Genomic DNA, 15,105 nt, shown 5'->3' with positions numbered 1-15,105 from the left:
AGTCTATGGAGCAGCTCTTGAAGTTGTGCTTCAGGAGGTCCTTGTAGCCTTTCTTCTGCTCAACTCTGGACTGTTTTCCTTCACTCATCTGAGATAGAAGATCTGCTTGGGAAGTTGGCTGTCATCCGTCCTAACAATGTGATCCGCCCATTGAAGATAGGTCTTGATGACACACACTATGCTCTGGAGCTTGGCTTCTGCCAGGATGCTATAGTTGGAATGGTAGCCTTCCCACATGATCCAACAGATATTCCTCAGGCAGTGTTGGTGGAATTGTTTGAGGGTTTTCAGGTAGCAGTGGTAGTCCGTCCAGGTTTCAGGTCCATACAGCAGGGTTGGTATGACAACAACTACGAGGATTGAAGCCGGCCAAAGGTAGTTCCTGCACACTTGAGTCAGTGTTGAATCTTGTCATCGATGTCGCAGTTTGATGACACATGGTTGTCCAGGTATGGAAAGTGGATCATGTTCTCCAGGACCCGTCTGTGCAGTTTAACAACAGGGAGCTTTGGATTTACCGTATTGGATGGAGGCTGATACAGGACTTGTGTCCTATCCAGGTTGAATTGAAGACCAGGCTTGGTGTAGGCTTCCTCCAAGGTTTCAGCGACCTTCTTCCATATATTTTTTACTTCTCAAATTCTAATAGTTTTATATCTTCATTGCCATTTTGGGAAATTAATTTGTATAATGTGGCCGTGACCATTTTTTAAAACCCGTTATTATCCATCATCTTGCAAGTTAAATGCTTGGCGGTCAGCAGGTTGTCTGGCTGCCGGAGCTGTATTATGCATGTTAAGTGATGATTCCCCAATGTCATAAGATGTATGTAATAAGCAGATGCATGGAACGTATCAAGCGTCAGGTGATCAGGCGCGGACATAGACGAGAGACGTAAAAAATGGGAGGATTGTGTTAAAGTGGATATTGTCTGAAAAAAAATTAAATCAATGGAGGGGGGTAGGATGACGGGTGACTGTGGAAAGAAAGAACAGCAGAAAAACAAGAGCAAATGTGAATAATAAAAAATGGCGAGGGAGATGAAAGAGAGATGGCGCGCATGCAAAAGGAGGAATGTCTTTGATCTACGGCGGACAGTTTTGACGCTCCAGCGAGTTGAAAGCATCCGTGTGAAATCTGAGTCAGTGTTGAGAATTGATTTCCTTTAATGAGAGGGCCTAACCCAGCGTGTGCGAGTGCACGTTCAAGGTCAAAGGTCACAGGAAGTGTGACATGACGTTCGACGGTTTGAATGCATACAGCTGTACAGCACGTCTTACTCCAGTTTAACTTAAGACAGCAGACTGTGCTTATTTTTTTCCAGCAGCGTTTTGTTTTTCTATCAGCACAGATTTATTTCAAATCTTGGATTTTATGGTCAAAATGCGTGAAGCCTGGAAAAAGGTTCAGACTGAAGGATAATTTAACTTTTAAAAACCCGAGCCATACGAAAACATTAATAACAATCCATTGCAATGTTTGAAAAAAAAAAAAAAATCAACGGGGCAGGCAATGCAGTATTTACAAAAATTCATGGTACATTCAAAATAATGCGGGCAAGCTACATTTTAAAAAATTATCAGCATAGTTTTTAATACAAAGGTGTATAATCACTCCTGTTACTGTTTTACAAGATAGTTATAGCCTGATTGTTTAGCACAGACGTAGCCCACGTTGAGGGTGCTATAAACGATACATGTACCAGCATCTCGGAACCAAAAACAATTCTTCCTTCTTTGACCACTTCTCCCCATCCGTCCCTCCTCCCAGCTGCTTCAAGGAGAAAGACCAGTGCTTAATTTGTAAAGTGGGAGGTCCCAGAGCGCATGCAGAAAAAAAAAAGAAGGGGGCGGGGGGGCTTGTGAACAACGCTTTGCGCCACACCGAAAATAAACTGGGCATTAATAACACTAGTCACACCAAATCCGGATAGAGTACAAATTCCTGTTTAATGATGTACAGTGGTCCCTCGTTTATCACGGGAGTTATGTTCCTTGCGTTCACACCGGGCGCGACGCGAGCAACTGCAGCCACAGGTTGCCATGTAATCCCTATGTAAGGACGCGTTTTGGCGCCAAACCGCGCAGCGTGATGCGAGTGAAGCAATTTTGAGCATTTTGCGCATTTGTGGCGCGATATTGCGTCGCGTCGTGTTGCCCTCCTCCCCAAGTTGAAAAATCTGAACTTTTTCGTCTCGTCGCGCCGCGATGACCAATCAGGGACTGAATATGTAGTGACGTGGAGATGTCTGGAGTTTGACTGAGGATGTGAACATGTCCTGTCTCTGTTAGCAGCCTGTGAGCAGGACGTATGTCTCTTTTGTCCTTTATTTCACAATCATGACAGTTTTTGGAGCGAGCAGCAGCACCACAGCAGGGGGAGTGGAGTTTCTTTTTCTTTTTTTTACGTGCGCGCGCGAGGGAATCATCCATGGAGATTATTTTACTTATTAACTACACAGATGTATAATAAAGCAAATGGTGACTGGTTTCGAAAGACAATTATGACAGAGTTTTTTTTTTTGGGAAAGAGCGAGGAGCAGCCTCACAGCAAGCAGCGGAGTTTCATTCTTTCTTTTTTTTTTCTTTACCGCGCGTGAGTGAATCGTCTGTGTGGAGAATATTTTATTAATTAACTACACAGATGTATAATAAAACAAATGGTTTCTAAAGACAATTATGACAGTTTTTGGGGGGAGGAGCGAGCTGCAGCAAGCAGCGGAGTTTCTTTTTTTTTTTTTTTTTAATTGTTTACATGTGCACGCGTGAACGGGACAGTTGGTCCTCAAACTGGGTCCCGCAGAGGCGGAAGGACCGCTGAAAGCGGCCGTCATCCAGACGCAGCTCCTGCAGCAAATAATGATACTCTCTGTATTGGGAGCTTTTCACAACAACTCGCTCCGTGTGAAAGGTCCGTCATGATGACTTGACGCCGCGCGGAATGGAAGTTCCTCCTATTTGATGATGCACCGGGGCGAATTTTCGCAGCGAAAGTCCACCCAAGCAGAGCGACACACTGGGCGAAGGAGGCGCATCCGTCGCCACGCGACCCCCGCGAATTTGTAGCATCTGATCGCGCCCGGTGTGAACGCGGTACAAAATCCGCGAAGTAGCGATATTATAGATGTTTTAAGGCTGTAAAACCCCTCACTACACACTTTTCTCAAACAGGCATTAACATTTTCTCACTTTTCTCTCTTGTGTAAACACTCTATTTTTTCTTTTGTGAGAGAAGATTATAAACAGACACATGCAGAACACAATGCGCGTACTCTCCCTTCACTCACTGCCTCCGGGGGTACGGATGCGGGACCCGCAAAGAATCCAAGTCCTCTCTCGGTGGCCACGGAGCTCTGTGGCTACTGTCAGCAGCTGCATCAAAACAGCGAGCATAGCCTCTGGACCTGTTGCCAGATTTGGTGCAATTCCGCACAGCAGACAGGAGGACGGCGGTGTGATTGGCAGTGAGAGCAATCGCTGTGATTTTTTTGTTATATTTTGTTAGTCAAGAGAGGTGGCGGATCAGGGATCCAGTATAAATAGCTGGTGGAGCCAACGTCTGAGGTTCTGGAGCGCGCTCCGGCTTGCTCCCCCTCAAATTAAGCCCTGAGAAAGACCCGCCGTTTGGAGCCCTCAAGCAACTCAGCGCCATCTCCAGATGTTTGCAGAGTCCAGTCCGACCGCCTTATTGGTCAGTGGACTTTATAACCTCGGAATGTGGTTTCTTGGGGAGAGCAGCAATTTCTGGAAAGTCTCTACTGCTCGCTATCGTGAATAATATTTGTGATAAATACCAGTGGAGGAGGTCGAGAACTAACCTCTACTCCACTAAGTTTACCATCTGAAGGCAGTAAAGAAACCAGAAAATATTTACATTTAAGAAGATGAAATCAGAATTTGGATATTTATGGTAAATGGACTGCATTTATATAGTGCTTTTCCATCTGCATCAGATGCTCAAAGCGCTTTACAATAATGCCTCACATGCACCCCGATGTCAGGGTGCTGCCGTACAAGGCGCTCACTACACACCGGGAGCAACTAGGGGATTAAGGACCTTGCCCAAGGGCCCTTAGTGATTTTCCTGTCAGGCTGGGATTTGAACCAAGGATCCTCTGGTCTCAAGCCCAATGCTTAACCACTAGACCTTCACCTCCCCCTATTTAAAAATGACGTGGCCGTTGATTCGCTACCCGATGTCTTCTTCACAAAGCTACTCTTGTGGCTTACAGTTTATCTCGTGTGATCATCACAAGATAAATAGGGGCATCATGGCGTTGAAGTTGTACAGGAGTCAGTTGACAATTTCCAGCTCAAATCTTCAGGTTAGGGTTGTGCATGAACTATGACGTTAAGTAGTTTAAATAACAATGGGTGTTGTACTGATAGCAATTAGCAGTTTGCGTACGGTACCGTATCGGCAGCAAAAGATGCTTAGTGCGCTTGTTTTCACGGCAGAAGGTTTTTGGTTCAAGACCACCCCTGCCCATTCTCCATGTGATGTGGAGTTACGTCAGGAAGGGCATCTGGCAAAAAACTTAATGGATCTGTTGTGGCGACCCCAAGTGGGAAAAGGAAGAAACTGAAAGAACTTAGTTTTACCTTCAGTTCTGTAACAATCATAAAAATACGGCTTGTTGTATTGCCAGGAATGTGTTTATTTTGAGGGGCTTCCACAGCAAATCTCATGAGTTTGTGCCACGTAATCTTACAGATAATACGAAGGTATTAGTGCATGAGAAAAGCTCAAAGTTCATGCTGCATTGAGTGTAAACTGGGAACCTGGAAAGTACTTATGTGACTGTAACCAACGTTATTGTTGCCACACAGCCGACCTGTGCAAGTGTTGTCTTACCCGTTCATCAGATATCCAGAAAAACTTTCATATATGTCCAGATTTTATCCGTCGTCATTCCCAACAGGATCTCGGGTGGACTTTGTTTATTAGCTGTGTCCAACACGGTCTCTTTCCATTAGGTTCTGTTTTTATTTGGCACTCTGACTCACACTTGAAGGTTTTCCACCTTTATTCAGCTCTGTGACGGTAACACTAGCACATGTAACGTAGCAATGCTGTGTGACCCTTGATTGGCATGCTGGGAAACATCTTCCAGAATTTACGCATCTTGTTGCTGTATTTTAGCTCACGTGGGTCAAAGTCCTACATTGCTTCCAGAAAAGGTGAATTTTTAAATCAAATTTTGACTGGTGATATAAGCTTGTGAAGCCTTCATATGAAAACTGGAGCAGAAGAAGTAATGCAGAAGATTGTTTTTATCACTTGAATCTCAAAAAAAAAAAAAAAACAAAGTCTACAACTTTAACAGAGAGACTTTCCTGTCCCTGAATATGGCAGCTCGACGCTGCACCTCTGCTATAATTAAATGAGAACTAAAACAAGACTTACAAGGAAAACTGAGGCAGACACGCTAACAGCAGGCAAAGACACAGACTCCAGGCAGAGGAGCTGATTACAGATGGGAGGCAGGTGTTCAAGGATGAGTTCAATAAAACTAGGAGAAAAGAATACTGTGACTCATTGAGCGTTACGCAGGTGAAGAGTTCAACAAAACCAGGAGAAATTAATATTTTGGATGGAGTAACTAAATTTTATTGAAATGTATGTATATACACTCAACAAAAATATAAACGCAACACTTTTGGTTTTGCTCCCATTTTGTATGAGATGAACTCAAAGATCTAAAACTTTTTCCACATACACAATATCACCATTTCTCTCAAATATTGTTCACAAACCAGTCTAAATCTGTGATAGTGAGCACTTCTCCTTTGCTGAGATAATCCATCCCACCTCACAGGTGTGCCATACCAAGATGCTGATTAGACACCATGATTAGTGCACAGGTGTGCCTTAGACTGCCCACAATAAAAGGCCACTTGAGCATGTTTGGGATGCTCTGGATCGGCGTATACGACAGCGCGTACCAGTTCCTGCCAATATCCAGCAACTTCACACAGCCATTGAAGAGGAGTGGACCAACATTCCATAGGCCACAATTGACAACCTGATCAACTCTATGCAAAGGAGATGTGTTGCACTGCATGAGGCAAATGGTGGTCACACCAGATACTGACTGATATCCCCCCCCAGTAAAACAAAACTACACCTTTCAGAGTGGCCTTTTAATGTGGACAGTCTAATCAGCATCTTGATATGGCACACCTGTGAGGTGGGATGGATTATCTCAGCAAAGGAGAAGTGCTCACTATCACAGATTTAGACTGGTTTGTGAACAATATTTGAGGGAAATGGTGATATTGTGTATGTGGAAAAAGTTTTAGATCTTTGAGTTCATCTCATACAAAATGGGAGCAAAACCAAAAGTGTTGCGTTTATATTTTTGTTGAGTATATATATATATATATATATGGGTGTGTGTGTGTTTTGTTCCTTGAAGCAGTTTAAAGCCTTGTTTTCATCCCGACAGGTTTACATCCATCTTGCCCTCACAGCCGCCTCCCTTTCCTTCCACTATACCTGAACTCGGACAAGCTCCCCGGCCTGCAGGAGAAGCACTTAACGGTGGAGGAGAAGAACAAAGAAGGTGAAGTTGCTCCAGAGAAAAAGAAAGAAGAAAAGAGTTTGGTTGCACATCAAGAACAACAACAAAGGTTTCTTCCTGCAGCCAGAAGCCTGTTTCAGGGAAACGTCTCCACGTTGGTCTCTGCTTCAGCACTCAGCAGCTCGAATCCCAACGTGCTGATAAACCGGAGGCGTATTTTCAGCCTGGAGCCTTTCCACCAGAGCAGCATCACGAGCAGCCGGCTAAAGAGAGGAAAGAACAAAGACAGGGACGAAGAGAGGGAGGAAGAGGACAGGATGGGGAAGAAAGCCAAACTAAGCTGCGGTAAGAACTTCATCAATGTGACCACGGAACGTATTTACTGAAATGCCATTGGCAGAGGGTTATGAGATCATCACTCTGTGTGTGGGACAGATTTACACAACATTTAGTGGTGAGTGGGGCTGCTGCAGATCACAAAACCCACAGTTCAGATCGTATCACAGATTTATGTTATAGATTGGATCATTTTTCAGGTCAGCACAAAAAAATAGGAGACAAATATATAACTTTGCTTTCTATTAATTCAAGAACTTGAAGAATGATGAAAACACTGAGCTTTTGGCCATGATCCTGAGTAAAAACACACTGTCAGAGATTAAGTACTCTTTTAAAATAAAATAGAGCACGTTCTTGCTCAGTATTGAAGTGCCAGGCACAACTCGCCACACCTTCTGTGATTAATCCAGTCTGGCCACACAGAGTCCTCACAGCAGCCACACCACGAGGAAGAAGTCACGAAAAGCTGTTTTTTTTTTTTTCTTTTCTACAGCCCATTGGACTCTTAGCCAACATGGCCCCACCCACACTTAGCTCACACGCTCCATCCTTAACTCCTATCTTGCAATAATTCTTTCTGTGTTTGGACCCCAACGTACTGTTTGTCAAGACTGCACCAGGATAGCTCGAGTGAAAGACAAAGCGGCAGAGGCGATCTGCTTTTAACATGCTCCATTCACACGAAAACACAACTGCTTTGATTTCACTACAACGTCGCTTCAAGATTTACACAATTATTACTTGTAAAACAAGACACCCTGAAAATAAATCTAGATTTCACACTATTAATTAAACTTTGCAGTTAATGTGTATGTCAAACTGTGTGTGTGTGTGTGTGTGTGTGTGTGTGTGTGTGTGTGTGTGTGTGTGTGTGTGTTCGGGGGGGGGGGGAGGTAGCTGCATACAGCGTATGGGTCAGCTATGATCTGTTACACCACTGTTGAGAAGAAATGTAGTTTTGTCGTAGGACAGTGATCTGGGTCTGCCTCATTACGACTTTATGAAATCACGTTGCAGGATCAGCACTCGCCATTTTAGTGCCCTGGAGTCAAGGGCCTAGACAAAATGAGCATTTACAACCACCAGCACAGCTCGTCTTGTGTGTGTTTTCTTTTTTAAATGTTATGTGTTTTTTAGTACAACCTCAATTCCAATGAAGTTGGGATGTTGTGTAAAATGTAAATAAAAACAGAATACAATGATTTTCAAATCCTCTTATATTCCTATATTCCTATACTCCTATATTCAATTGAATACACAACGACAAGATATTTAATGTTCAAACTGATAAACTTTATTGTTTTTGTGCAAATATTCGCTCATTTTGAAATGGATGCCTGCAACATGTTTCAAAAACGCTGGGACAGTGGTATGTTTACCACTGTGTTACATCACCTTTCCTTCTAACAACACTCAATAAGCGTTTGGGAACTGAGGACACTAATTGTTGAAGCTTTGTAGGTGGAATTCTTTCCCATTCTTGCTTGATGTATGACTTCAGTTGTTCAACAGTCCGGGGTCTTCGTTGTATTTTGTGCTTCATAATGCGCCACACATTTTCAATGGGTGACAGGTCTGGACTGCAGGCAGGCCAGTCTAGTACCCGCACTCTTTTACTACGAAGCCACGCTGTTGTAACACGTGCAGAATGTGGCTTGGCATTGTCTTGTTGAAATAACAGGGACGTCCCTGAAAAAGACGTTGCTTGGATGGCAGCATGTGTTGCTGCTGTTGCTTGCTCCAAAACCTGGATGTACCTTTCAGCATTGATGGTGCCATCACAGATGTGTAAGTTGCCCATGCCATGGGCACTAACACACCCCCATACCATCACAGATGCTGGCTTTTGAACTTTGCGCTGGTAACAGTCGGGATGGTCTTTTTCCTCTTTTGTCCAGAGGACACGACGTCCATGATTTCCAAAAACAATTTGAAATGTGGACTCATCAGACCACAGCACACTTTTCCACTTTGTATCTGTCCATTTCAAATGAGCTCGAGCCCAGAGAAGGCGGCGGCGTTTCTGGATGTTGTTGTTGTATGACTTTCACTTTGCATGGTAGAGTTTTAACTTGCACTTGTAGATGTAGCAACAAACTGTGTTAACTGACAATGGTTTTCTGAAGTGTTTCTGAGCCCACGCCGTAAGATCCTTTACACAATAATGTCGGTTTTTAATGCAGTGCTGTCTGAGGGATCGAAGGTCATGGGCATTCAGTGTTGGTTTTCGGCCTTGCCGCTTATGTGTAGAAAGTTCTCCAGATTCTCTGAATCTTCTGATTATATTATGGACTGTAGATGATGGAATCCCTGAATTCCTTGCAATTGAACGTTGAGAAACATTGTTCTTAAACACTCAAAGTGGTGATCCTCACCCCATCTTTTCTTGTGAACGGCTGAGCCTTTTGGGGATGCTCCTTTTATACCCAATCATGACACTCACCTGTTTCCAATTAACCTGTTCACCTGTGGAATTTTCGAAACAGGTGTTCTTTGAAACATGTTGCAGGCATCCATTTCAAAATGAGCAAATATTTGCACAAGAACAAAGACATCTGTCAGTTTGAACATTAAATATCTTGTCTTTGTGGTATATTCAATTGAATATAGGTTGAAGAGGATTTGCAAATCATTGTATTCTGTTTTTATTTACATTTTCCACAACGTCCCAACTTCATTGGAATTGGGGTTGTATTTTCTATGTTATTGTTGGCCTTTGCATGTCCACAGAAATTGTGCTTTGTAGCCTCCAGCTTTTAATAGTAGAGTATTCAGAGTATCTAAACAGCTATTTAGTAAGACATCATGTAATGAAGCTTTTGTAGAAGTAATGGGCTCGTGAAGCATTTAGCCTCGACACTCACAAAGGCTTCATCTCACCATCAAATTCTGCCTATCGAGAGATCCTATGAGTAATGTCAGCTTTAAGTACGTGACTGTGTTCTTTCCTTAAGAATAATATTAGAAATACAATCGCACCAACTGTACTGCTGACTGTACTATTCCATCTTAGCGATGAAGAGAATTTAACAACATTAAACGGAATTCTGATTCAGGCAGTCTAACAGTTCTTCTGTTGCTGCTTTTGCACTTGTCCTGAACAGTCGGAATTGCGTGAATATCAATCCCTGTATGATCATTTTAATTTTTTCCTGATCCTTTACTGGCTGGGATTCATTCATTCATTCATTCATTCATTCATGTGCTCATCTTTGGTAATTTTGTTTTTTATAGGATACAGTTTAACCACATCTGTTGTTTCTTTCAGATTCAAACCTGGAAGATGTGAAGAAACTGAAAGTCTGTATTGAGCTAAACGGCCTCCGACTCAACAAGCCCCGCCTCCCCGGGGAGATCAACCAATGGCTGCCCTGCGGCCAGAGGTCAGCAGAGGTTGACAAAAAGTTCCAAATGGGAACGCAGGACGTCAGGGCAAGGTCAGAGGTCAATGGAGGATGGTGTGAGCCCGCGCTTACGAGAGGTACAGACAGTTTTAAAAAGTACTAAAAATATTGTTTGTGATGGCTTTTCTACTGACAGAGACATATCTACCCGAAGATTCGGTTCATCTTATGACCCCTTGTGGGGTCCTGGCCCACAGTTGGGAACTATGGTCCGAATCCAATAGCTGCAAAAATAGAATCTAAACATTCTGGCACATATTCCTAAACATGTAAAGGGAAAGTTTCAGTTGCATCATTAGGGCCCCTTCACACACAGCACGAATAAGTAGAAAACAGGACAAATCACAGTGAAACAGCCCGAATGAGCGAACCACGAAAACATCGGGAGGGACACACGGTCATGCAGGTGTGAACAATCCTACTGCGACGGTTTTGTGCACGCGCGTGCACGAACACAGTGCGAGCAGCTGGAACGTGTTGCATCACATCACACTGCTGCTGTGGAGAAAAGACGATCTGAGTGTCACGTCACCCACTTGAGCTCTGTTCCACATGACACGGTGTCTGTCCTGTGCCGCGCTGCTCAAAGGACACACGTGTCCTGTCAGACAGACGTGACATCAGATCGCCTGCTGCGTGTCCACATGATCTGACGGTCTGTTTCACCTGGGACTGACTGACAATGTGTGTGCTGTGTGCGCTCCACCCCATCGCAAAAGCAACATATATTTTATGTATTTCCACGTGACGATAGCAAGCAGACACACACGCGTCACGGTGGACAGTTGTAAGGTCATGTCCTTCAAAACATGGTACGTGTTCTACAGCTGTGAGGTCCAGGTCCAGAGATCCCAACAGCTGCTGCTGTTTGGGGCCACGCCCACCCTTGTCTGTTCAGCGCACACACAAAAGTGTCACTCTACGTTTCTGTGTTATGTGATCATGTTTTTTTTTTTTAGTTATTTTGGCATGTAATTGTGTATGTAGTTATTGTAGTACTTGTTTATATATCGGTCCTGGCTGTGGTCTCTGTGTTTTAATGTGACACGTCATGTGCACTGAGACGTCATATCCAGCTGCCAGTGAGTCTCTGTCCGGCGATCACCTGGGAGGCGCCTCGCTGTGCTGTGTGCGGTCAGACGTGGCTCCCCATCTGTACATGCATATCAGCATTTCACGCAAGTGTGCGCAAAACACACGTATGCCACATGTGTTGTTGGGGGGGTCGGGGGGAGTGGAAGGCATGCAAAACACATGCACGCCACATGTGTTGTGGGGGGGGGGGGGGGGGAGCCGGAGGTGCATGAAACACATGTACACCACATGTGTTCTGGGGGGAGTGGAGGTGCGCACGCAACACACGCACGCCACGTGTTGAGGTGGGAGCCGACACTCTGGCACATTAGTTTTTGAAGTGTTATTACCAGAGGCTCACAGACCACCAGAAGGGGGCAGTGTAATCACCCCATTTGTTTCTTACCTATTATTTCTAACCTACTAGCAGGTTCAGTGATTAGCCGTCTGTTTGTCTGCAGACGTAAAAGTGGTTGACTGGTTACAATAAGCATGTAGCCAAGTCTTTTTATTCCTCAACCTTTATTGATTTACAGTGACACGCACACACACGCAGGTGTGCACACACACATATGCAAAATGTCATGAAGCTCATCTACATTTCCTCAACGTCAAGGAGAAATTTGTTCCAAATATTCCACAAAGTAGTTTGAATAAAATCACTTCCGTGTCCTTTACAATGTTCCAGTGACACCTCCTGGATGTTTGGTGTAAAAATGTCAGAATTTTTTGCATCTTTTAACAGAAACCTGTGGCCTATCCTTTATTATTGCACCCTCAACAAATCATCCATCCATCCATCCATTTTCTTCCGCTTTATTCGGAGTCGGGTCGCGGGGGCAGCAGCTCAAGCAAAGCTGCCCAGACCTCCCTATCCACACACACCAACCCCAGCTCCTCCGCGGGAACCCCAAGGCGTTCCCAAGCCAGCCGAGAGATGTAGTCCCTCAAGCGTGTCCTGGGTCTTCCCCGGGGCCTCCTCCCAGTGGGACGTGCCCGGAACACCTCTCCAGCGAGGCGTCCAGGGGGCATCCGGAAAAGATGCCCGAGTCACCTCAACTGACTCCTTTCGACGTGGAGGAGCAGCGGCTCGACTCCGAGCTCCTCCTGAGTGGCCGAGCTCCTCACCGTATCTCTAATGGAGCGCCCAGCCACCCTGCGGAGGAAACTCATCTTGGCCGCTTGTACTCGCGATCTCGTTCTTTCGATCATGAGCCAAATCTCATGACCATAGGTGAGGATCGGAACGTAGATCGATCGGTAAATCGAGAGCTTTGCCCCCCTACTCAGCTCTCTCTTCACCATGACGGTTCGATACAGCGACCGCATCACTGCAGATGCTGCACCGATCCGTTGATCAATCTCACGCTCCATCTGTCCCTCACTCGTGAACAAGACCCCGAGATACTTAAACTCCTCCACTTGAGGCAAGGACACTTCACCGACCTGAAGAGGGCAAAGCACCTTTTTCCGGTCGAGAACCATGGCCTTGGATTTGGAGGTGCTGATTTTCATCCCGGACGCTTCACACTTGGCTGCAAACCGCCCCAGTGCACGCTGAAGGTCCTGATTTGACGAAGCCAACAGAACCACATTGTCCGCAAACAGCAGAGACGAGATTCTGTGGTTCCCAAACCAGACCCCTCTACACCCTGGCTGCGCCTAGAAATTCTGTCCATAAAATAATGAACACAACCGGTGACAAAGGGCAGCCCTGGCGGAGGCCGACGTGCACTGGAAACAGGTTTGACTTACTACCGGCAATGCGAACCAAGCTCCTGCTGCTGTCGTACAGGGACCGGATAGCCCTTAGCAAAGGACCCGGTACTCCCGGAACACTCCCCACAGGGTGCCCTGAGGGACACAGTCGAACGCCTTCTCCAGATCCACAAAACACATGTGGACTGGTTGGGCGAACTCCCATGAACCCTCGAGCAGCCGATGGAGCGTGTACAGCTGGTCCAGTGTGCCGCGACCAGGACGAAAACCACACTGCTCCTCCTGAATCCGAGGTTCGACCATGGGTCGAATTCTCCTCTCCAGTACTCTGGAATAGACCTTACCGGGGAGACTGAGGAGTGTGATCCCCCTATAGTTGGAACACACCCTCTGGTCCCCCTTCTTAAACAGAGGGACCACCACCCCGGTCTGCCAATCCAGAGGCACTGTCCCCGATCGCCAAGCGATGTTGCAGAGGCGTGTCAGCCAAGACAGTCCCACAACATCCAGAGACTTAAGGTACTCAGGATGGATTTCATCCACCCCAGGAGCCTTGCCACCGAGGAGCTTTCTAACCACCTCGGTGACTTCGGCCTGGGTAATGGATGAGTCCGCCTCTGAGTCCCCAGTCTCTGCTTCCTCTTCGGACGACGTGACAATGGGATTGAGGAGATCCTGGAAGTACTCCTTCCACCGCCCGACACCGCTCAACAAATCAAATCAATTTTATTTATATAGCGCCAAATCACAACAAACAGTTGCTCCAAGGCACTTTATATTGTAAGGCAAAAGCCATACAATAATTACAGAAAAACCCCAACGGTCAAAATGACCCCCTATTCAGGGTCACCTGATCCAGCCCTAACTATAAGTTTTAGCAAAAAGGAAGGTTTTAAGCCTAATCTTAAAAGTAGAGAGGGTGTCTGTCTCCCTGATCCGAATTGGGAGCTGGTTCCACAGGAGAGGAGCCTGAAAGCTGAAGGCTCTGCCTCCCATTCTACTCTTACAAACCCTAGGAACTACAAGTAAGCCTGCAGTCTGAGAGCGAAGCGCTCTATTGGGGTGATATGGTACTATGAGGTCCCTAAGATAAGATGGGACCTGATTATTCAAAACCTTATAAGTAAGAAGAAGAATTTTAAATTCTATTCTGGAATTAACAGGGAGCCAATGAAGAGAAGCCAATATGGGTGAAATATGCTCTCTCCTTCTAGTCCCTGTCAGTACTCTAGCTGCAGCATTTTGAATTAACTGAGGGCTTTTCAGGGAACTTTTAGGACACCCTGATAATAATGAATTACAATAGTCCAGCCTAGAAGAAATAAATGCATGAATTAGCTTTTCAGCATTACTCTGAGACAAGACCTTTCTAATTTTAGAGATATTGCGCAAATGCAAAAAAGCAGTCCTACATATTTGCTTAATATGCACATTGAAGGACATATCCTGATCAAAAATGACTCCAAGCTTTCTCACAGTATTACTGGAGGTCAGGGTAATGCCATCCAGAGTAAGGATCTGGTTAGACACCATGTTTCTAAGATTTGTGGGGCCAAGTACAATAACTTCAGTTTTATCTGAATTTAAAAGCAGGAAATTAGAAGTCATCCATGTCTTTATGTCTGAAAGACATTCCTGCAGTTTAGCTAATTGGTGTGTGTCCTCTGGCTTCATGGATAGATAAAGCTGGGTATCATCTGCGTAACAATGAAAATTTAAGCAATGCTTTCACATAATACTGCCTAAGGGGAAGCATGTATAAAGTGAATAAAATCGGTCCTAGCACAGAACCTTGTGGAACTCCATAATTAACCTTAGTCCATGAAGAAGACTCCCCATTTACATGAACAAATTGTAATCTATTACATAAATATGATTCAAACCACTGCAGCGCAGTGCCTTTAATACCTATGGCATGCTCTAATCTCTGTAATAAAGTCCAGTGAAAGGCTCATTAAAAGCCTGCTAATGAGTCTTTCATTGGATTCAGGTGTGTTGGAACAGGGAGACAACTAAGTGTCAGGATGGTAGATCTTGAGGACCGAA

The 15,105-nt window shown here is 45.0% G+C and overlaps 1 protein-coding gene across 1 annotated transcript in view; it reads left to right on the top strand.

Moving 5' to 3' along the window:
- LOC117518835 (BCL-6 corepressor-like) overlaps nucleotides 1-15,105 on the top strand; it is a 133,416-nt gene that overhangs the window by 60,927 nt on the left and 57,384 nt on the right. The window contains exons 5-6 of the mRNA XM_034180108.1: nucleotides 6,449-6,868; nucleotides 10,131-10,343. Coding sequence (XP_034035999.1) covers nucleotides 6,449-6,868; nucleotides 10,131-10,343 — 633 coding nt within the window. The remainder of the gene's footprint in view (nucleotides 1-6,448; nucleotides 6,869-10,130; nucleotides 10,344-15,105) is intronic.

The sequence above is a fragment of the Thalassophryne amazonica genome, chromosome 1 (genome assembly GCF_902500255.1).
Source record: "Thalassophryne amazonica chromosome 1, fThaAma1.1, whole genome shotgun sequence".
NCBI classification, from domain to species: domain Eukaryota; kingdom Metazoa; phylum Chordata; class Actinopteri; order Batrachoidiformes; family Batrachoididae; genus Thalassophryne; species Thalassophryne amazonica.
The sequence above is the reverse complement of the archived record's forward strand: the minus strand, read 5'-3'. Positions and strand labels throughout refer to the sequence as shown.